Source organism: Myotis yumanensis, unplaced genomic scaffold, assembly GCF_028538775.1.
Source record: "Myotis yumanensis isolate MYYU_CA2020_CCGP unplaced genomic scaffold, mMyoYum1.0.hap1 SCAF_37, whole genome shotgun sequence".
Classification (NCBI taxonomy): Eukaryota; Metazoa; Chordata; class Mammalia; order Chiroptera; family Vespertilionidae; genus Myotis; species Myotis yumanensis.
The window spans coordinates 382,349-404,364 of record NW_027223788.1 but is presented as its reverse complement, the minus strand read 5'-3'; the positions used below and the strand labels follow the sequence as shown (position 1 = coordinate 404,364).

General features: G+C 42.0%; 1 protein-coding gene across 2 annotated transcripts; it reads right to left on the bottom strand.

Annotated features, from left to right (window-relative positions):
- Positions 1 to 159: 159 nt before the first annotated feature.
- GHITM (growth hormone inducible transmembrane protein) lies at positions 160 to 16,962 on the bottom strand. 2 transcript variants are annotated; one of them, XM_070402849.1, is made up of 9 exons: positions 16,862 to 16,962; positions 15,845 to 15,986; positions 14,978 to 15,077; positions 13,763 to 13,874; positions 12,739 to 12,880; positions 9,510 to 9,618; positions 4,053 to 4,241; positions 3,428 to 3,599; positions 160 to 453 (listed from the first exon to the last, which is right to left on the bottom strand). In XM_070402849.1, exons 2-9 carry the CDS (start codon positions 15,974 to 15,976, stop codon positions 369 to 371), a joined length of 1,041 nt encoding a protein of 346 aa, XP_070258950.1. In that variant the 5' UTR covers positions 15,977 to 15,986; positions 16,862 to 16,962; the 3' UTR covers positions 160 to 368. The 2 variants fall into 2 exon arrangements, with proteins under 2 accessions (XP_070258950.1, XP_070258951.1); XM_070402850.1 differs by having other exon boundaries at positions 16,892 to 16,937.
- Between the last annotated feature and the right edge of the window lie 5,054 nt (positions 16,963 to 22,016).

The following is a 22,016-nucleotide window of genomic DNA, read 5'->3' as shown; positions in this document are numbered from 1 at the left end:
CTAAACAGGTAAACATAAGTTTGCTAATTTTTACTTAACAAACAAAACAAAACAAATTTAAGATAAAACACTTAAAATTCTCACAACACAAACCTCAGTTTTCACGTTCATTAAAACATTTCAGAATCACTCAAAAATGAGAACTAAACACGGGTGCGCTTATTTGGCAGAGAACTACTGAATTTATTCTCTAGAAGAAAAAGCAGACCTGAAGGATCACATTACTGGGACATTTCAAACATGATGACAAGTTCTTATCTTCTAAACTTCAACAAAAGCTGCTTCAACAAACTACTTAATGAATACCTGCCCTACTAGACAAGCCAGGAGGAATCTGACGCATTAACGATGTCAGAAGCAGAGTCACTTCACTTCTTTCTGCTGTTTCCAGTTGCTAGAATAGTGGCAACTCGCATAAATATATTTAATGTATCCATGTAGATTCCCAGCATCCTAGAAAATAAAATAATGCCTGCTTAAGGATGTAATTCTAATAACAATGACAACAACTATTTCTTAATCTAGGAAAGAAGAAAAAGCAATACTGATTATTTAACTTAGGTATATAAGATGAACATTTTAAAACAAGATATGCCAACTAAGGAAGTCCTCGACAAGAAAATAGTCAAGATTTTCTTCTGGTAGATTAATCTTTTAAATGGCAATGAGCAGTTTAAAAGTCATTATTTTATCCTCTAATACTCTACTATAAGTATAATATCTTGATGGGGGGTAGGAGGGAGGACAATACAAGAATCAAACAAAACCAAAGAAACACCTTTACAAAAATGTGTTAGACACAAGTCTGGCATTTTTAAATATAATATACCCTTTCCTTAAGGCCCTACTCCCCCTTCATCCAAGAAACTGTTATGAATCTGTAAGCATTATAGCAGCATTTTAAAAACCATCATTACAGTTTTAGTATTAAAAAAAAAAGACAAATAAATTGAGTTGTATGAGTTCTTTATATATTTTGGATATTAACCCCTTGTTGGAGCTGTCGGTTGCAAATATCATCTCCCATTTCTATTCATTGCCTTTTTGTTTTGTCGGCAGTTTCTTTTGCTGTGCAGAAGCTTTTTTGTTTGATATAGTCCCATTCATTTATTTTTGCCTTTCCTTCCCTTGCCTTTGGGGTCAAATTCCTGATATTTTCTCTATGACCAAGGTCTATACATTTAGTACCCATGCCTTCTTCTATGTACTTTATTGTTTCAGATCCTATATTTAGGTCTTAATCCATCCTGAATTAATTTTTGTACATGGGACACCAGACAAAAAACCAAATTGAAAAATGAGCAAAGGATCTCAACAAACACCTCTCCCAAGAAGACATATAAGCAACCAACAGATATATGAAAAAAGATTCAACTTCATCAACTATTAGCGAAATGCAAATCCAAACTACAATGAGATACCACCTCACACCTGGTAGAATGGCTATTATCAACAAGACAAGTAATAACGAGTGTTGGAGAGGTTGTGAAGGAAAAGGAACCCTCATTCACTGCTGGTAGGAATGCAGCCACTACGCAAAACAGTATAGCGGTTCCTCGAAAAATTAAGAATAGTTACCATATGACCTAGCAACATCTACCTGAAAAACTCTAAAACATTTATTCATAAAGATATACGCTGCCCTATGGTCACTGCAGCATTATTCATGGTGGCCAAGACATGGAGACAACTAGTGTCTTTGGTAGACGACTGGGTAAAGATGTGGTACATATACTAGTACACAATGAGATACTACTCAACTATAAGAAAAGGTGAAATACTGTTATTTGCAACAACATGGATGGACCTTGAGAATATCATGCTAAGCGAAATAAATCAGTCAGAAAAAGCCAAGAAACATGTGATTTCACTAATATGAGGGATCTAATATGAGGGATGGTGATCACCAGAGGGGGGCAGAGAGTAAAGGGGCCAAGTATATGGTGACAGAAGATGATCTGACTTTGCATGGTGGGCGCACCACTCAATAAACAGATCATCCAATATAATAAAAGGCTAATATGCAAATTGACTGAACGGCGGAAAGACCATGTGCTCCCACAGGGGGAGTGCCGCTCAGCCGGAAGCCAGACTCACAGGGAGCAGGCCTAACCTGTCAGTCGGACATCCCCTGAGGGCTCCTGGACTGCGAGAGGGTGCAGGCTGGGCTGAGGAAACGCCCCCCCTAGAGTGCACGAATTTTGTGCACCCGGCCTCTAGTGGATTATAAAAATGTACACTTGAAGCCTATATGATCTTATTAACCAGTATCACTCCAACAAATATAATTTAAAAAAATTGCTTTAGCCCACCTGGCATGGTTTAGTAGTTGAGTGTCAACCTATGAACCAGGAGGTCACAGTTAGATTCCCAGTCAGGGCCACATGCCCAGGTTGCGGGCTCAAGACGCCCGCCCCCCCCCGCCCCGAGTGGTGGGAGGGAAGGGCATGTAGGAGGCAATAAAAAATATTTTTAAAAAGTAAGTTACTTTAAAAATATGTGGTAACACCATGAAACTCAAAGAAAATTGCTTAATAAAATTACCTACTTTGGTGGAGAAAAGGAAAAAAGCATTATTATGTAACACTAATATCAGTTAAATTTGAATATCTCCAAATGAAATTTCCATACTAAGGTATTTCTAATTTTTAGTAAAAGTCTTTTCGATTAAACATTTCAAGTCAATTATTTACACTTTCCAATGAATACCCAACTAATACATCTTCTCTTCAGTTCTAAAGTCTATTAAATATTAAAATTAAATGGCCAACAAGAACACCATCAGGCTAATTATTCTGAATTAACTGAATACCTAAATATTACTTAGTTGCAATAGAATAAAATTTCTATGGATACACAGCTTACTAGAGAGAGAATAGACCAAACAGCAATAGAAATAAAATAGTAAAATCTGACAAAGCCATTGTTGTGGGTTGAAATCAAAAGGTATGTCCAAGTCTTAATCCTTGGTTATTTGTGAATGTGACTCTATTGGGAACTGGATCTTTGCTAACATAATTAAGATGTGAGTTGAGATGAATACTGGAGTAGGGTGGGCCTTAATCAAATATGATTCCCGTTCTCATAAGAAGAGGAGAGACAGCAACAGACAGGACAGGAAGAACGCCGTGTGCAGACAGAGAGGTCAGAGTGATGCATCTACAAGCCAAGGAATGCTGGCTCTGCCAAGAAGGCAGGAGAGTCAAGGAACAGACGCTCCCACAGAGGCCTCTGAAGGTGCCAACGCTGAGGACACCTTGATTTCAGACCTCTAGATTCTACAACTGTGAGAGAATACATTTCTCTTGTTTTAAACCACCCAGTTTGTACCGTTTGTTATGGCAGCCCTAAGAAACTAATATAATCATAAAACAGGACAAAATGAAACAAATGTCTTTATATAACAAAGACATTAAAGACTACTTACGAATTGATGGGATCATATTTTTGAACTCCATACACTGGCACTATTTCTGCACGCTTGATGACTTTCTGCGTGTCATACAGAAGGAACATGCTGAAAAGAGCTAATCCACCATAAATTGCCACCGAGTACAGAGTGGCACCAGCCACAGTGGTAGGTGGAAGAAACATAGATCCTGAAATCAAAACGGGGAAAAAAGCGTATTTTAAAAAAGGGACTTTTCTCTAACTATATATATAGTTAATGCTATTTTTAAATTTTTTCTTTGGTATACCAACATAAAAAAGCATCTCAGTTATAAGCATGGTCTAATTTTATATACATACAATTCAAAACCCATGATACTCATTTCTGCAAAGGGTGGCTTACCCACATTACAGGAAGGCTCTTGCATCAGAGCAATGCTCATGTTCTGCAGACCAACTTAGCCATTTTAGGTGCATTTGGTAAACCAATAGTAATGATTTGCTATGATGCCAAATGAGAAAATCCAGTCTAATTAGCACAGATCTTTTAAACAACTTTAAAAAATGACCAAATATATTCCCCCCAGTAGGAAACCTGAGTACATAAGATGATTATGGTACATCACGAACCAAGAACCAACTGTCAAAGCACAGTGGCTTACCCAGTGAGGACACAAAGACGAGGCCCAGGCCCACTCCCAGGGGTGCTCCCATGTTCAGAAACTTCTCACTGGGTGCACACATGGCCACAGTGGAGAGGCCACCTACGACGCCTGCCGTGTACCATGCAGCTCTGATGAGAAGAGGCCCCCCTAATATCGTCAGAGGAGCCACCACTGCGCCCATCACACCTGGAGAAAGCAAGTGGTTTTTACTAAACAACCAAAGGGAAAATGCCATTTCTAACATGGCCTTTGAATGTATTTTACCTTATGTTAAACAGTACGATACGAAAAGCCTTCCCCTTATTTAGGTAACACTACCCCCACAATCCTACAACCAAAACTTGGGACTATCCAGATTCTAAAATCACAGCAGCAGCATTATTCCTAGTCAAACAGCCACAACTCACAAGTACAAATACTAACCTACATTTTTAGTGACTTTGTCAAATTCCATGCTGTAGTTAATTTTTTGGATTCAAACCTAACTTTAGTCTTAAACAAAGTAAGATGAGAAAATGAGTATATTATGCTAATCTTAAATGTGGCTCAGGGTTGAATGTTGACCTATGAACCAGGAAGTCACAGTTCAATTCCCGATCAGGGCATATGCCCAGGTTGTGGGCTCGATCCCCAGTAGGGGACATGCAGGAGGTAGCTGATCAATAGTTCTCTCCAATCATTGATGTTTCTTTCTCTTTCTCCCTCTCACTTCCTCTCTGAAATCAATAAAAAAGTATGTATTTTTAAAATGTAGAAACTTCAAGGACACTGCTGTTACATTGTGTAATAAGGAATGAAATCTTAACTTGTAAAAAGTAATTTAAGTTGTCATTATAAACAGCCTCATAAAAATTACAGTGAAAGTTATCAATATAATTAACCAAGTAAATAGAATTCAACTGAAAAATAAATCTTGCCCTGACCAGTCTGGCACAGTGGTAAGAGCCTTGGCCCTCAGACTGAAGGGTCCGAGTTCGATTCCTGGTCTAGGCATGTACTTGGGTTACAGGCCCGCATGTGCAGGAGGCTTACCTATCAATGTGTTTCTCTCGCATCGATGTTTCTCTCTCTCCCCTCCCCCTTACCTCTCTTCCATCCTCTCTAAAAATCAATGGAAAAAATACCCTCAGGTGAGAATTAACCAAAAATAAATAAATAAACAAACAAACAAATAAATAAATCTTAGATAAGGCATTATTTCAGTGGTGAGTAGGACAAGTTACCCTTTTCTTAAACATTAGATGTGTGTAGTTTAACTCACAGAATAGGCACAGAGCTGTCTTCATACTAAAATTTCAATACTAGTGTGTTCCTTTTGTGAGAATAACATTTCTAGATCAAGTAGTAACGTAATTAATTGTATTTCATGATGAATAACTTTAAAATATTTTTTGCTCTAGGAAAAGATACTAAATAAAAATTCTTCTGTATAATATTTCTGTTGGGATTTCCATCAGTTTTACATTTGATAGCAAAATTTTTATCAAAACTTTTAAGGAGACTGTTCAAAGACTTTTCAATGACACTTTCTCATAAAAATCTTAAGTGGTTATAGCTGTGTGCTGCTTAAGGACAAATCAATTATAAAACTAACAAGGATACCTCATTATTATTGTGAATGAAAACAGGAATTCAGCAAATTGGTTCAACCACTGTAGAAAACAAGTGTGGATGTTCTTCAAAAATTATAGCCAGAACTACCATATAATCCAGCAATCCCACTTCTGGGTTTATATCAAAAGAAATTAAAATCAGGATCTCATAGAAATAGCTACATTTCCATGTTCACTGCAGTATTATTCACAATAGTCAAGATTAAAAAACCTAGGTGTCCATCAATGGATAAATGGGTAAAAATATATATACATATACAATGGAACATTATTCAATCATAAAAAATAAAATCTTGCCATTTTTGTCAACATACATGGACCTCGAAGGCAATATGTGAAGTGAAATAAGTCAGACAGAGAAAGAAAAATACAGTATTATCTCACTTATACGTAGAATCCAAGAGTCAAACTCAGAGAAACAGAGAGTATCGTGGTGGTTACCAGGTGTTTGCGGGGTTGGGGGTAGGGGGTTGGGGGTGATGGGGGAACTGTGGAGCTATTGGTAAAAAATATAAACTTCCATTTCTATGATTAACAAGTTTGAGGATTTAATGTACAACATGGTGACATTAAAATAAACAAATGGAGACTAGATGTGAACGTTCCCTAGGCAAACAAAACCAGTTTAGTCATAAAAATAAAGCTCAATTTAGTTTATTTTACAAGATTAACTTGACCTGGGTCATTTCCTGCTTATGCCTCTAGAAGTCATTAGCAAAATTTGAACTGTTTCCCCAGGCTGACAGGAGGTAACTGCAGAAAATTCTATTATAACCAATCCCTGTGAAGAACAAACAGCCAGCCCTAACCGGTTTGGCTTAGTGGAAGGTCGGATTGAAGGGCCCCAGATTTGATTCTAGTTGTAGGGGGCGTGCAGAAGGCAGCCGATTGATGTTTCTCTCTCATCGATGTTTCTACCTCTCTATCCCTCTCCCTTCCTCTGTTAAAATAAAAAAAGTTAAAAAAAAAAAAAAAAGAACCACCAACCACTGCTTTCTCACTATATAAGTTGCTTTATAATACTAGAGGCCTGGTACATGAAATTCGTGCCCTCGGGGGATGTCCAAATGATGGCTTAGGCCCGCCCCTCACGGAAGTCGGACTTCTTAGCACTGCTGCAGAGGCGGGAGAGGCTCCCACCACGGCCGCTGCGCTCGCCAGCCGTGAGCCTGGCTCAGGGCTTCTGCCTGAGCGGTGTTCCCCTGTGGGAGTGCACTGACCACCAGGGGACGGCTCCTGCGTTGAGCGTCTGCCCCCTGGTGGTCAGCACGCGTCATAGCCACCAGTCTTTCTGCTGTTCGGTCGATTTGCATATTAGCCTTTTATTATATAGGACCAGAGGCCCGGTGCACAAAAATTTGTGCACTTGGGGGGGGAGGGGGGGGTCCCTCAGCCCGGCCTGTGCCCTCTCGCAGTCTGGGATCCCTCGGGGGATGACCACCTGCTGGCTTAGGCCCAGGGAGTCTGGTTTTTGATAGTTGCTAGGAGGGTGCCTACATGATCAGCTTTCAATAAAAACCTTGGGCCTGGCCTGCCTGGCTTAGTGATTAAGTATTGACCTATGAACCAGGAGGTCACAGTTTGATTCCTGGTCAGGACACAGGTCTGGGTTCCAGGCTTAATTCCCAGTGTGGGGCATGCAGGAGATAGCCAATCAGTGATTCTCTCTCATCATTGATATTTCTATCTCTCCCTCTCCTTTCCTCTCTGAAATTAATAAAAATATATTTACAAATAAATAAATAAACTAAAAATAAAAACCTTAGACACTGAGTCTCTACTGGCTTCCCTGGGCAGAAAAACTACACGTTCCTCCTCTTTTCCCATTCTTGGTGTGCCCCCCCAGGAAGGAGAGCATTGAAAGATCATGTATTTCTCCAACTCCAGACTCTGCCTTTATCTTTCCCCCTTGCTGATTCGGTTGTGCATCCTTTCATTGTAATAAACCTCACCTCTGAGTACTAAACAATTGCTGAGTGAATTAGTGGTCTTAAGGACCCCACCCCCACAACAAACATAAAATACCGACTCAAGCCCTAACCGGTTTGGCTCAGTGGATAGAGTGTCGGCCTGCAGACTGCAAGGTCCCAGGTTCGATTCCGGTCAAGGGCATGTACCTTGGTTGCCGGCACATCCCCAGTGGGAGGTGTGCAGGAGGCAGCTGATCGATGTTTCTTTCTCATCGATGTTTCTAACTCTCTCTCCCTCTCCCTTCCTCTCTGCAAAAAAATCAATAAAACATATTAAAAAAAAAAATACCCACTCAAGTAATTTATATGCTACAATGACATCAGATTAAAAGGGGTTTTGTAAGCAAAGCAGGTAGAAATGCTTAATTCAATTCAACAAGTGACTAAGAGACTAAGGCAGTGGTTCTCAACCTTGGCTGCACATTAGAATCAGCTGGGAATCTTTTTAAAATCCTGATTTCTGGGCCTCATCCTCCGGAAATTGTTTCTTTGTTACTAATGTTGTGGCCCCACCCCATAACAAAGAAACAGAATTTCTGGGGGATGAGGCCCAGAAATCAGGATTTAAAAAAGATTCCCAGGTGATTCTAATGTGCAGCCAAGGTTGAGAACCACTGGACTAAGGACAGGGGGAAGAGGGGGAGAGAGTTAGAGGGGAAGAGGGAGAAATCAATGATGAGAATTACTGATTGGCTGCCTCTTGCCTATTTATCCGAGATAAAAAGACACTAACCCTGTTTTCTCAAGGAACTCATTGTCTAAAATGGGAAACAGGTGCAAAATTACTCAGTAGCCAAGAGATTTAGAAACATAAATGTAAATGTTAAAATTCAGATGGCGAGAATTTTGGTGATTCAATGAAAGTCTTATTAACAAATGCACATTCTAGTATTCTAAATAATTTTTTTCTGAAAAGCAGGTCATTGGTAATAGAAGAAAAGGGACCATCTCCCTCCCAACCAGTGATTTTTCCTGCAAAGCTCCAGGGAGAACATCTATGATAGAATAATCTAACACCCAAGAGACTTGAAAACAAGGTTGGGAAATCATGCTGTCTCATAGTTAGCAAAATAAAGATAGCATAGGAATCATATAAATTACATATTTCACCCCAGAGTTGTTACTGAGTGCCAAAAACCTGATTTTCATTTACTAACCATGCTAGAACATTTCAGAGTCTGTTTCCCTGGAAATTTCAGGGAAATGCTTATACAATGTCTTGTTTTGTGGTAGAAAACATGCACCTAAGCATTTTTGTTTCTCGGTCTGGTTGGCTCTTTATTCAACCTAGAAACAAACTATTCCAGGAAACTTGAGGCAGAAAACTTTGTCTGAACTTTCAAATATTTGTCTTGCAACAATTAAGAAAAAATTCACTACATCTACCTACAAGGATATGAAAACTGCCCTGCAACAGCACGGCTGACAGCCTTTGCTGCCCAATGTTACCTTGTGCCAAGAACTATCCTAAACGCATCAGACACAAACGTGTATTTCCAAACAGTTTTTTGACTGCTTTCTTGAAATACTGCACTGCAAAAACCTCCTCTTCTTCTTCTTTTCACCATTTTAATTTAAAGATACACAATATAAACAATTCTCAAATGATGGGTATCAGGTCTGAAATCCTCCTGGTATTAGATGAAACACAGAAAAGAAAATCTCTGCATGTACTAGACTATACAGGAGGCAAGTGTAATACTGGGGATGTCCCTGGTCTTAGTATATAAACAGTAGTAAGTAGAAAATTACAAGTGTTTTCTAAACATGAAGCTTAACTAAATTATGTACAAAGCATTTATGATTGTGAAAAGCCACCTCAAAGGTAGTATTCAAGATTTTTTTAATAACAACTGAAAACTAGAACATACCAGAATGCAGTAACCAAGCAAGATGCTTTGGGCCTGGGCTCCGGTCATAAGGTATTGATTGTACCAGCATTCCAGCTCCAATCATGGCTGCAAAGGTTGCACCAATTGTCTGAAAGACACAAATTACTAAGAAAAATCTATCTTTATACAATAACAAAGTAGAAACCCACAAGTTCTAATTTTCAGTTAGTGTTTCCAAGAAACCATGTTTTCCCAACATATTAAAGGCCTTTATTTCCGTTTGGCCAAGTTACAAGAGTGCCAGTGCCCTTAAATTTGCAGACAGCTTTAAGTGAATGAGTTAAGCTTTGACTAATAACGTCATCTTTAAAAAACTTTATTATTTTTAGACAAAGGTTTCACAAAATCTCTTTAAAAGTCCCAGAATTATTTTAAATTATATTTTAGTATAGCACTAATAGCATTTAAAAATATTAGTCATGATATACCAATTAAAATATATACAGCACACTTGCTAAAAGAAACCTGAAAAAATAAAAGCACATGGAAAAGATGAGAAATAAAACTGCTTCTCTCCTTCAAACTTTCTGGCTGACTTGGTCCTTTCCTTTTCTTTGCCTTCGATTTCCATTGTTATGACTTGTAAAGATCCCTTGTGTATATAACAAGAAAGAAATATAGGTAATGGAAGAAAGATGATAATATCCAGGAAATTTAAAGGAAAAACTGTAAACTTGTAGCTTTTGGACAGAATCAGGTAGCAGGTATTTGGCCAATTACTAAAAAAACACTGTAACTGAACGCGAATGCTCCTGGTTGGGAAGGCTTTTCTCCAGATTGCTAAGAATCCCCTGCGATGCTCCAGACCTGCCTCATCGTCTGCACTGTCTGTCTGACACGCAGGCACCTGCTGCTTTAATTCACATTAAACAGAAAAGCATGCCGAGTTCTATTCTAACATTTTCCAATGCACAATTACTAAAAACTACTTCATACATCTCTGTGCAAAGCATTTTCAGGTTATTTATCACAATTTACACATTTTTTTCTTTTAAGGTCCTTCATGATCCAGTTCCACTTTTTGCCTTTCAGCTTTCCAGTCTCCACTCCAGCTGCAGGGAACTAGTAGGGCTACAGACATGCCTCCAGCTCATGTCTCTGCAATTCTGTTCATTGTGCCCAAGAACTCTTTCCTGTCTGACTTACTCAAGGACTTCCCTTTGTCTGGGAAAGTTTAGGGTGGGTCCCCTTGCTGCCAAGAGGTGTCAGATGACTCTCCTCTGTTCCAAAGACACTTAGTAGAGTGATCAGTGTCTACAGACATGGCATCCCCCGCAAAGACTACATCTTCACCACTGTAGCATCTGACTGGCTTTCTAAACTTTTACTTAAGTACGAGAGCAAAAGCACATGAGAGTGATCTAATGCCCACAGGGAGTTGAGACTATGGCCCATGCACAAACCTTCTTTAACGTCTTATTTTAGGGGCTAAACTCCTTTGCATATCTTGATCTCCCTCATATAGCCATGCTTGCTTAATTACAAAAGGTACTATTGTAAATTACGTACTACTGATTAAACTAACATTCCTGGTGAGAATGCACATGCTTATTCTCTGTCTTCTAGAACCTGTAGGCTAGGCCAGTGATCGGCAAACTCATTAGTCAACAGAGCCAAATATCAACAGTACAATGATTGAAATTTCTTTTGAGAGCCAAATTTTTTAAACTTAAACTATATAGGTAGGTACATTGTTATTAACTTAATTAGGGTACTCCTAAGGCTTAGGATGAGCCACACTCAAGGGGCCAAAGAGCCGTATGTGGCTCTCGAGCTGCAGTTTGCCGACCACGGGGCTAGGCAATTCATGACACCCAACTGAGAAGTAATATCCTAAGAATACTGACTGTCCACATGGCTGTGCTACTGTAAGTGTTTCTCCTTTTGGAATGTATAATGTTGTGGAAATATTACAGATTTGGAGGCTAGATGGATTTGGGCTACCGGTGGAGAATGGTTTGACATGGGACATCTCTAAGTATTACATAGACGAGGGGTGGGCAAACTTTTTGACTCGAGGGCCACAATGGGTTCTTAAACTGGACCGGAGGGCCGGAACAAAAGCATGGATGGAGTGTTTGTGTGAACTAATATAAATTCAAAGTAAACATCATTACACAAAAGGGTACGGTCTTTTTTTTTTTTTAGTTTTATTCATTTCAAACGGGCAGGATTCGGCCCGCGGGCCATAGTTTGCCCACGGCTGACATAGACTCTCCCATCTTCCCTTCCAGTCCAGCCTCACATTGTTCTAGTTCACACTCTTATCATCAGATCTTGCAAAGGCAGAGCTAGTACGCCCGCTCTTCCACATTAGTTCTCCATGCTCGAATACCCATCAGCCTCTTGCTGTTCCAGTTATCTGTAATGGCCTCCCACTGCTTAGGCACTCCTCTCAGCTTGCCAATCACACAGCTCCTTTCTGTCTTCTTCACACACCAACCCTCAAATATGCTAATGAACTGTAAAGTCATTTTTAATGACCACTTTCTTTGCTCAAGCTGTTTTGCAAACTTGGACTACCCTTGTACTCTCCGAAAATAAGAAATGCCAGGCTTCAATGGCCCTGATGAGATAAAAATGTCCTTCATGGAACTTCCCTACTAGTCCAAGACAAAAATAATCTTTCCACTGATTTTAAACTTTCTACTTCTTATTGTATATTCTTTACCACTTACTCTAGTTTATTTCTTCAACCAGAGAGTAGAAAAATAGTCACCACACTTGAAATCAGTTTTTGGTATCTAGTAAAATAACAAATGCACAAGAAACACTCTTTCAATATTCCTTATACAGGGTCAAGAAAACTCAGAATAGTTGTGGCACTTTCTACTTTTAATAGTATAGAATGTTAGGGTTTTTGTGATATGCATTTCCCACTGACCTGGAATCCCCCTTAATTTTAGTAAATTGCTATAAGATAAGCAAAATACAGGCAGTTTGGTATCTGCTGCTAGGTAGGACATTCCTGTAAGTTTGGTTTCCACCCCTTTGCCACTATAAAATGCGTATTCAACAAAGAATAGCTGACGTACTTCACTGTGTACTTCTTACTCTATCTCAGCTGCACTACTAATTTCATATATTATTTGAACAAAAACCTGTTCAATTTAGTAAGGTATTCTTTCCCTTTAACACCCGTCCCAGTATTTTTTGTCTAATCTTTTGATATGGAATAGAAAAGGTAAACAAAAACAAGCTGACTTACCACCCAAGAGCCTCTCATCATGAAGTTCATGAGAACAGGAGTTCTGCTCACTGCCAGGGCTGACAAGGCTGTTAAACCAATGCTTCCTGCTAAGTACATGTAGGTAGAATGAATTCTATCCTTCACATACTGAGGCCAAATTCTGTAAAAAAAAAAAAAAAAAAAAAAGTTAATTTATAAGATTCTGAATGTGAATTTTGGTTGAATCAGATTAGCTGGGAGGTCTTGGGAAATATGTTACTGCTCTAAATCTTATTCACCTCATTTGGAATGGAAATGATGCATACATTGAAGTAAAACGTAAATGATAAAAGACATATAAGGGGCAGGGGAGAATGGGTGGAGGTGGAAGAGGGCACAGAGGGGATAAATGGTGATGGAAAGGTTTGAAAAAATTAAAATAAAATAAAAAACACACAAAAAAGAATGAGATATATGCATTCTACAAAATGCTGAACTTCAAAAACACTGTGCTAAGTGAAAGAATCCAGGCCCAAAGGACCACACACAGCATGATTTTATTCTGACTACTTGTCCAAAAAAGGTAAATCTACAAAGGCAAAAAGAAGATTAATGGTTTCCTGGGACTGGGGATGGAAGGGTTACAATTAAGCATAAGGGATCTTTTCGAAGTGATGGGAATGTTCTAAAACAGCTGTGGTGATAGTTGAACCTCTATACATTCAAGAATCACTGAATTGTATACTCATAATGGGTGAACTTATATAAATTATGCCTTAATAAATCTGCTTTAAAAAATAAGCACGACCATCATAATAAAAGACATAAGCATTTGGCTTATATACAAAGTGACACATTTTCTCCTTACCTGAATACATATAACCTTGGAAAAAGAAGTTTATTTAGGTTTGAATAGGTCATGGAAACAAGAGATTCTATCTCTATTCATTTTTCTCCTACACAAGAAGACTAGACATAAAACATTCCCAAAGTGGCCAAAGGTAAGTATGAGAAGAAAATTGGAGGCTTTAAGGCTAGAACTGTTTGGGAACAATTTACTTACACAGCCTTTTCAATTGCTCCAATCTCATTAGACATTCCCAAGCCATAGTAGCACAATGCACCAAGGCCAACAGCAGCCCCTCCAGCAATAAACCATCTTCCCATCTGATCAACTGCAGAACACAGGAGGAAATGCAGGTTAACACCATCATGTTTTAACTAAATTAAAATGCTGGCAGTAAGCCTTTCCCCATACTTACAGTAAATGAGGGAAATCAAACTATACACCACACTTCTTTGTAATAGCTATAATTAGTATATATAGAAATGGCCTTAGAATTAGGGGACTAGTAAGAACACTGCTGAAACATAGGTGTAATAATTAGTACAAAAAGGATCAGACTTGGTTAAACTTTCATCTCACTCCAACAAAATTAGAGGCAGTGTATCTGTAGATGTGGGGAGACTTCTGTGATACGTTATTTTACTCATAAGAGTTTGGGGTGTGTTCTCATGACAATTAGAAAGCAAAGATGAGAAAGAGCCCTGACTGGGTAGCTCAGTTGGTTAGAGTGTCATCCCGATACTCCAAGGTTTCGGGTTCGACCCTTGTTCAGGGCACATACAAGAATCAACCAATGAATGCATATAAAGTAGAATAGATGTTTTTTTTTCCCCTCTCTCCCCCCTTTCCTCTCTCTCTAAAATCTATCAAGCAATAAAATAATTTTAAACATGAGAAAGAAATGTTAAGAGTTAGATCGCATTGTGTCTACAGTGACATTAACAAAGATGGTGCTTTATATGGAGTCAAGAAAAAAAGAATCAAAGAAAAACATAACCCATGCTTATGCCGCTGAATTAAGGGAGAGGGTGCTTTTGCTTTTAATACTAAGAAAGAAACAATTTATTAACTCTAACTGGTTAAAGGTATTCATAAAGACCAGCTTACTCCCTTTAGTCTAAATTTGTTCACAAACGTTACTATTCTATGGCTATAGGATTCATATAATTTGGTTTCTAGGGCCAATTTACTGACCAGAAATACCCCAAGGGATACCAATGAGGGCTGTCTCCCGCATAAGAGATGGACATTTTGCAAGGTTAAGGAGCCTGGGCTGGCTTTGGGTAGATTAACAATCTAGTTTCTCAACTTGCAAAGCTGAATTGCAAACTGAGAACCGAAGGTCCTGCTTCCGAGAGGCCTCTAGGGCAGCCAGTTAATAGGACCCTCCCTCAACACTAGGCTTTTATGAAAATCTGGTCAGGCACCTACTTTTAAATATTTTTTCCATTGACGGTTCCAATGCTGCTTCCTTGAGTTCTTGTCCGGTTTTCCCACGCCGGATCCCAATTCTTGTTTTGGTGGCATATTCCTGATACACATGAAAACAAGACATACACCACCCACAACAAAACAGAAAGTTAACGGTAAGACAGGATCTCGTTGCACTAGAAACCTCCATTTAAGTTGGTGCTTTATATGCATGTACTTTCACTATTAAAGCACGGTAGCCAATTTAAATGTTAAATGGAGACCCTATTGTATTTGTGCTCTATCTTCAAAGTGACTTGCTAATTCTTTATAACAACTTCTTAGTTTAAGTTTTAGAATGTACATTTCATAAACTACAGACTTTATTAGCTACATTTTTTTAATCTGGAAAATGGGCTCAAGAAAGTTTCTTTCCTTAACATAAAGCCAAAAGGAGGAACGACTACTACCTCCATTTTAGCTCCTTTTCAACAGTGAAACGGTCCATTGAAAAGGTAAATCTCTTCTAGGTTCTGTATACTTCTCTGAATGCCAGGAGGAATCTATCATCTAAGGAAATCGCTTTCTCTCTTACCGGACAGCTGACTATTTCCTAACAAAAGCTGGAATGACACATTTCGTCCGCGATTGGCAGCGGGTGCTAGTCCCCGCCAAGTCCCTCACTCTCGGCTCCCCCATCGCTCCCATCCCCCCTAGTGATTTCCATGAGAAACCGAGAGCTGTAAAAACGGAGGCGTCCGGTTCCTTTCTCTTTCACACGAGATGAAGATGGAACAAAAAGACACAACACTAATGGGAGGAAGCGCGAATCCAGGGCTTCCTCAGGCAACTGCTCCGGGAAATGCCTGGCGGCGGGGCGGTCCTTACCCGGCGGGGGACGGAGGGCCACGGGCCCTGCCCGCCGGGGCCCCGCAGCCCGGGGGCGGCCTTGGTGTGCAGGCCCTGGCGGAAGGCCCTGGGCGGCAGCGTCCGGAGACACGCGAGCCTGGCGGCCAGCATGGCGCAGGTGCTGGGGGGACAGACAGAGGCCACCGTGAGCCGGCGAAGGGGCGGACTCACGTAGCTTCCAGATGTTAAACCCCTGCGCGTCTGGTTAATTCAGGAAACTCATCCGACAAAACCCAGAGAGACGAGCAACTCTCAAGGTCATCCTGCATCGCAAGGTGACCAGACATCAACGGGACCCAAGCACATTTCTGCCAAACATGCCAAAAACGACTTCCCTTCCAACAGGATGTAAAATGTTCCAGTTCCTGAAACCTCCCGGGTGCACCTGTAGGTGTGGGTCCCGAGGCTCGCTCTGCGGGTCCCAACGCTCCCCGCTCCGGGGGGGCCGCACCCGAAGCTCAACTCCCGTTCAACACGCCCGTCCCCGCGTCCCGGCCCCGGGAACCCCGAGCTCCAGCCCGGTCCGCCGGCACCAGCCCGCCTGCCCTCGCGGGGACGCCTTCGGGCCCCGCACCGACCAGAGGCCCGGCTCGCGGGGCCCTGTCCCCAGGACGGGCGGCCGCCGGCGCCGCAGCCGGAGGGGCCCCGGGAGTCGGACCGGGGACTCGGATCCTGGCCCTCCAGGCGCCCGAGAGGCCGCCCCAGCCCCGGGCCGCTACGAGCGCCCGCGCGAGCCTCGCCCCGTCCACGCACCCCACACCGCCGCGGGCACCCCTTCTCTGCGGGGCGGCGGGGTGACTCAGCACTCGCCGTCCGGGGAGAAGAGGCCGCGAGGGCGAGCCCCGCCGGCCCAGGCCCCGCGCCGCCCGGCCACAGGTCAACGCGGGCGGCTCCGGCGACGCGACGCGAGCTGTGTCGCAGCCACCGCCCTCGCGCCCCCAGCGGACCCCGAGAGCGCGGCGACCTCGGGTGCCCGCAGCGGGGAGCCAGCCGCACCTCAGCCCCGGTCGCCTCAACCGCACGGACCCTCCGGCAGCGAAACGCAGGGGCGCAGCTCAGCCCGTCCACCCGTCCCCGCCGTCGGCGCGCGCAGCTCCCCCGCTCGCGGCGTGACGCAACGTCCGGAGAAGCGGCCGCACTCCCGACAGCCAATCACAGGACGCCCTGCGACAGAGGGCGGCACCAGGGCGGAGGGGCGGGGCCAGGGGCGGGGCCGTGCGAGGGGGCTGGGAGGGCGAGGCCGGCGTCCGGGTCGGGCCTTGCTGCGGGCTGGGAGGGGGTGGGCCTACTTTTGCTTTTGTCTGAACGGTGTTCCTTGCAGCGGTTACAAAATTATTCAACACGTGCCAGACGTAGCGTGAGAATTAAAAATCTTTCTACCTCCCGATCCTTCGCTCTCGTCGCCTCTGTGCCTCCTCAGGAAGTATAAACAGTCAAAGGCGACGGTTTCAGACCGGCGCCAACTGGCTCCTTGGGTTGGAGGCCCAAGGTTAGCGCCTGAAGCCCGACGGGATCTAAGTCACCGGCGGCGGGGAGTGAGCTGGCGGGGTCGGAGTTGTCTTCGTGGCTGCGCGACCTGTACACGCGCCCCCCCCCCCCCCCCTCCCCGCTGCTGCACCTGGGACAGGCCCCGGACTGGCTGGGCAGGTGTTCTGTGCCGGCGCCTCTCACAGGCAGGTGCCCTGGGACAGCCCCTAAGTCCCCACTCAGTGACTGTCCTACTCCGAGGAATACATTCAAATGAGTGAATCCGGGCAATCACCACATTGTCTTAAAGTGAATTTATTTTTAAAATTAAAGCATGCACATTTATCAGAGAAGCAAGGCTAGCAAACCTATCCATCTGGCTTATGCAGCGCAGACAGGCGCTCAGCTAATCTGCAGAGCAGGTCGGGTGGGGCGGGGGCGGCGGGGCGGAGGCGTTATGTACCCTCCTGGCTACAGGTTTCAGAATTCCCTGCTGCATATGTTGGTGCAAATTAATTCTCAAGGTTCCTTATTACTTTGTGTGGCCTTCCCAGGACACATGAGAAGCGTCTGCCGCTTTATCTTGTCCAGCCTTGAGGATGCTGGCTTCTCTGCTGAGTAAAAGAAAGGAAACCGCCTTTCTTCTTTCTCCTCCCACTCCTGCCTGCATTCTCTCAGGAGGGAGGCTCTAGCCATTTGCTCTCAAAGATAATGGCTTGTAATCTGCAGGCCAGCTGCAAATTGCCCTCACTGTTTGGCCTTGTTTTAACTTTCCTGTCTCAGTTTCCCTATCCCACTTGTCCTAAAATTTTTCTAGCTTCTCACTGCCCTATAACATTTTTATTGCACAGAATTTGTAGTGAAAAGCTATTTTTCCTATTTAATGAAGGTTTTTTGTTTGTGTTTTCTTTCACTCTTTTAGTCATTAAATATTTACTGAGGCTGTAACAGAGTGAAATGCTCCTCTCTCTGGCCTTCAGACTGATAGCTCCTGCAATGATGCTAATTAACTACAGGAATGCTGTTTGAGGCTTGAGCAACTCCTTGTCAGCCAAGAGGTGGAGAAATATGCACAAAGTAATTAATTTTTTCAAAGATTTACTAGGTGTACTGGTTAATAATGCAGATTTTGTAATCAAAGAAAACATGATAATTTCAAGAGAAACATCAAAAGTGCTTTATTCAAAGTAATGTCCATCGCTAGCTACACATTCCCGCCATCTTTCAGGTAATTTGTGGATACCACCCCAATAGAACTTTTCTTGTTTTGAGGCAAACCATTCAGAGACCCAATTTTCCACTTCTTCGTACATATTGAAGTGCTGCTCAGTGAAAGGGTTAAAGAGAATAATGGGGCAGAGAAAGACTTATTGTGCTTAGCAGAGATCTTGCGGAAAGCTTGCAGCCTTGAGCACAGCATAGCTCAGATAACCAGAAGGCACCTGGCATAGGAGGAACCAAGGGCGGACCAGGCCTTTACTTGAGCAGAGTGGCTTGCAGTCAGCAAAAATCAATAAAAACCTCTCTCTCCCTGCTCTCTTCGCTGATGCCTTTCTCGGTCTCAGCCCACCTGCACCCACGCAGTCGGAATAAAATCTCTTTTGATACATTATGGCCTCATGTCATAGGTGCGCGACCCCAGCTCACTCTGAACCTTTCACTCAGAAAGTGCATGTGCCATCAATCGGAACGAGTGGTCATCTGAAGGAGCAAGGTCTGGTGAATGCAGCGGGTGAGTTAATACTTCCCAGGCCAGATCTTTTAATGTGTCTTTACCTGGTTTTGAAGTGTGTGATGGTCGTTATCATGAAGCTGTTTCTTTGCTGTTTCTTCTGGCCCATTCTGGTCGTTTCATGATCAAAGTGTGGTTCAAATTGATTATTTGTCGATAACAATCAGTATTAACGGTTTCACCTGATTTTAGAAGCACATAATACTCCACACCTTCCTGATTCCACCAAACGCAGAGCATAGTCTTCTTTCCGAAGCGATTTGGCCTTGCAGTCATTGTTGATGGTTGACCTGGATCAACCTGTGATTTTGTGCATTTGGGATTCTCAAAATAAATCCACTTTTCATCGCCAGTCACAATTAGATGCAAAAATAGATTTTCTTTCGTGCCGTAGAAGTAACATTTTACTGATGACTTTTTGGGTTTCCATTTGTCTTTTGTTCAGTTGATGTGGCACCCATTTTCCTTGCTTTAAAATCTTTCCCATTGCTTGTAAATGATCGAAAATTGTTTGCTGAGCAACATTTAATCTTTCTGCAAGTTGTTTTTGAGTTTGACACGCAGCTTCATCCAATAATGCTTATAATTGTTGGTCTTCAAACTTTTCCAGCTGACCTGGACATTCTTTGTCTTTCACATAGAAATCATCACTTTTAAAGCATGTAAACCAGCGTTAACAAGTATCTTGAGATGGAGCATGTTCACCATAAGCTTCCCGAAGTATACGATAACTTTTTCTTCAAAATAAAGTAATGAATTAAAATTTCCCTCAAATGCTCTTTTTTTGGCACAAAATTCTACACTTTTAAGCATAAAAATATCTATGATGTTAACACCTTCAGCAAATTTGACATATGAAGTTTTTTTAAAATATATTTTATTGATTTTTTTACAGAGAGGAAGGGAGAGAGATAGAGAGTTAGAAACATCGATGAGAGAGAAACATCGATCAGCTGCCTCCTGCACATCTCCTACTGGGGATGTGCCCGCAACCCAGGTACATGCCCTTGATCGGAATCGAACCTGGGACCTTTCAGTCCGCAGGCCAACGCTCTATCCATTGAGCCAAACCGGTCTCGGCAGACATATGAAGTTTTGAAGCTTGCTGTCAATACAACAAAATAGCATATATATCAAATTGCATATATATCAACATATGTGTAACTCCATCTATTGAAAAAAATCTGCATTATTAACTGGTACACCTAGCATAAGAGTCTCCAGAACCTGACCCAGATCAGCAGACCGACCAGGAACAAGGGAATTTAGATTTAGAAATTTTGCAATCGTCCTTGGATCTCTTTTGACACCTAGATGACTAACTGTCTACTGCCTGCACCCACCTCTTGCCTCACCCTTCCTCCCTTCCTTTGACAATAAAAGATGCTTGAAACTTGAGGTCTCTTAAGATGGATTTGTGAAAGCCATTAGACACTCCCATCTTCTTGAGCTAGGCCTTCTTGATCAATACGCCTTTCACTACTCTGAAGTATGGAATATTGGCCTTTCTTTTGAAGCAGCAGGCACATGAACCTTGAACCTGTAACAAGACTCACTTACCTATAACAAACACTGGCACTGTCCTAGTGTTAGTGGACAGCTCCCTGACAAGAGCCCTTTTACAGCTCTTGTCAAACTTTAAGAAAGATTTCAGATGAGAGACAGCAATGTTGTAGCAAAGCAAGAAAATTTATTAAGCAAGCAAGGCAAGCAAATTTATTAAAAATACACTTGGCATAAAGCACAAGCAGACAGTTCAGCTGATATGAGCACCCCCTAGTGGGAGTTCAAGGGTTTTATGTCCTTCTTTCTATAGGTTTCAAAGCTCAGTGGTTGAGCTATGACCAATGAACTGGAGGTCATGGTTCAATTCTCAGTCAGGGCCTGGGTTGTGGGCTTGATCCCCAGAGTGGGATGTGCAGGAGGTAGCTGATCAATGATTCTCCTCATTGATGTTTCTATCTCTCACTCCCTCTCCCTTCCTCTCAGAAATCAATAATATATATTTAAAAATTACTACAAGTTGAAGTATAAACTGAAGTTGCTCTCAGCTGAGACATGGCATTTTAACCACTTGCTTGGTTACTTTATGGCTATCTTACAATTTCACAGCCTGTGCCATAGAAACCAATGCTGCCACTCTAGTGTTGGAATGTTCTGATTTTTATCTTGCAAATAAGAGCAAGAAAGAGCTTCCTCAACCTCTCTTTTTCCTCTCTCTAAGACCCACTATCTATCTCAACATATATCAACAGCATTTTATCACCTGTTTATTTTAATAATAGCCATTGTAACAGGCGTGAGAAGGGATTTCAATGTGTTTTTGAAAATATTTTTTTATTATTGATTTTAGAGAGAGAGGAAGAGAGAGGGAAAGAAATAGAAACATTGATGACAGAGAAACATCAACATTGATTGGCTGCCTCCTGCACAACCCCTACTGGGGATCAAGCCCACCACCTGGACATGTGCCCTGACAGGGAATCAAACTCTTGGTGCATAAGTAATGCTCAACCACTGAACAACACCAGCCACACATCTCAATGTGTTTTTTATTTTCATTTTCCTGATGATTAGTGATGTTGAGCATCTTTTCTAGCACTTGTTGACCATTTATATGTCTTCTTTGGAAAAAATTATATTCAAGTACTTAGCTCATTTTAAATCAATATATTTTTCTTTTTGTTTGTTTTTGTTATTGAGTTGCATGAGCTCCTCATATGTTTTTGTAATGGAAAACCAAGTTTGGCTGCCTGCTGCCACAAAAAACAAACTTGTGAGACACATGCTGATGGAAAAGGAAAGAGGTTTATTCAAGTGCTGGTCACCTGAGGAGATGAGCAACTCTTGTCACAAAGTCCATTTCAATATTTCAGGGCAGGCAGAGATTTTGAAAGGAGGGATAGGAAAAGCAGAACAAAGAAATCAAGGGGAAGGAGTTGAAAAGTTCGC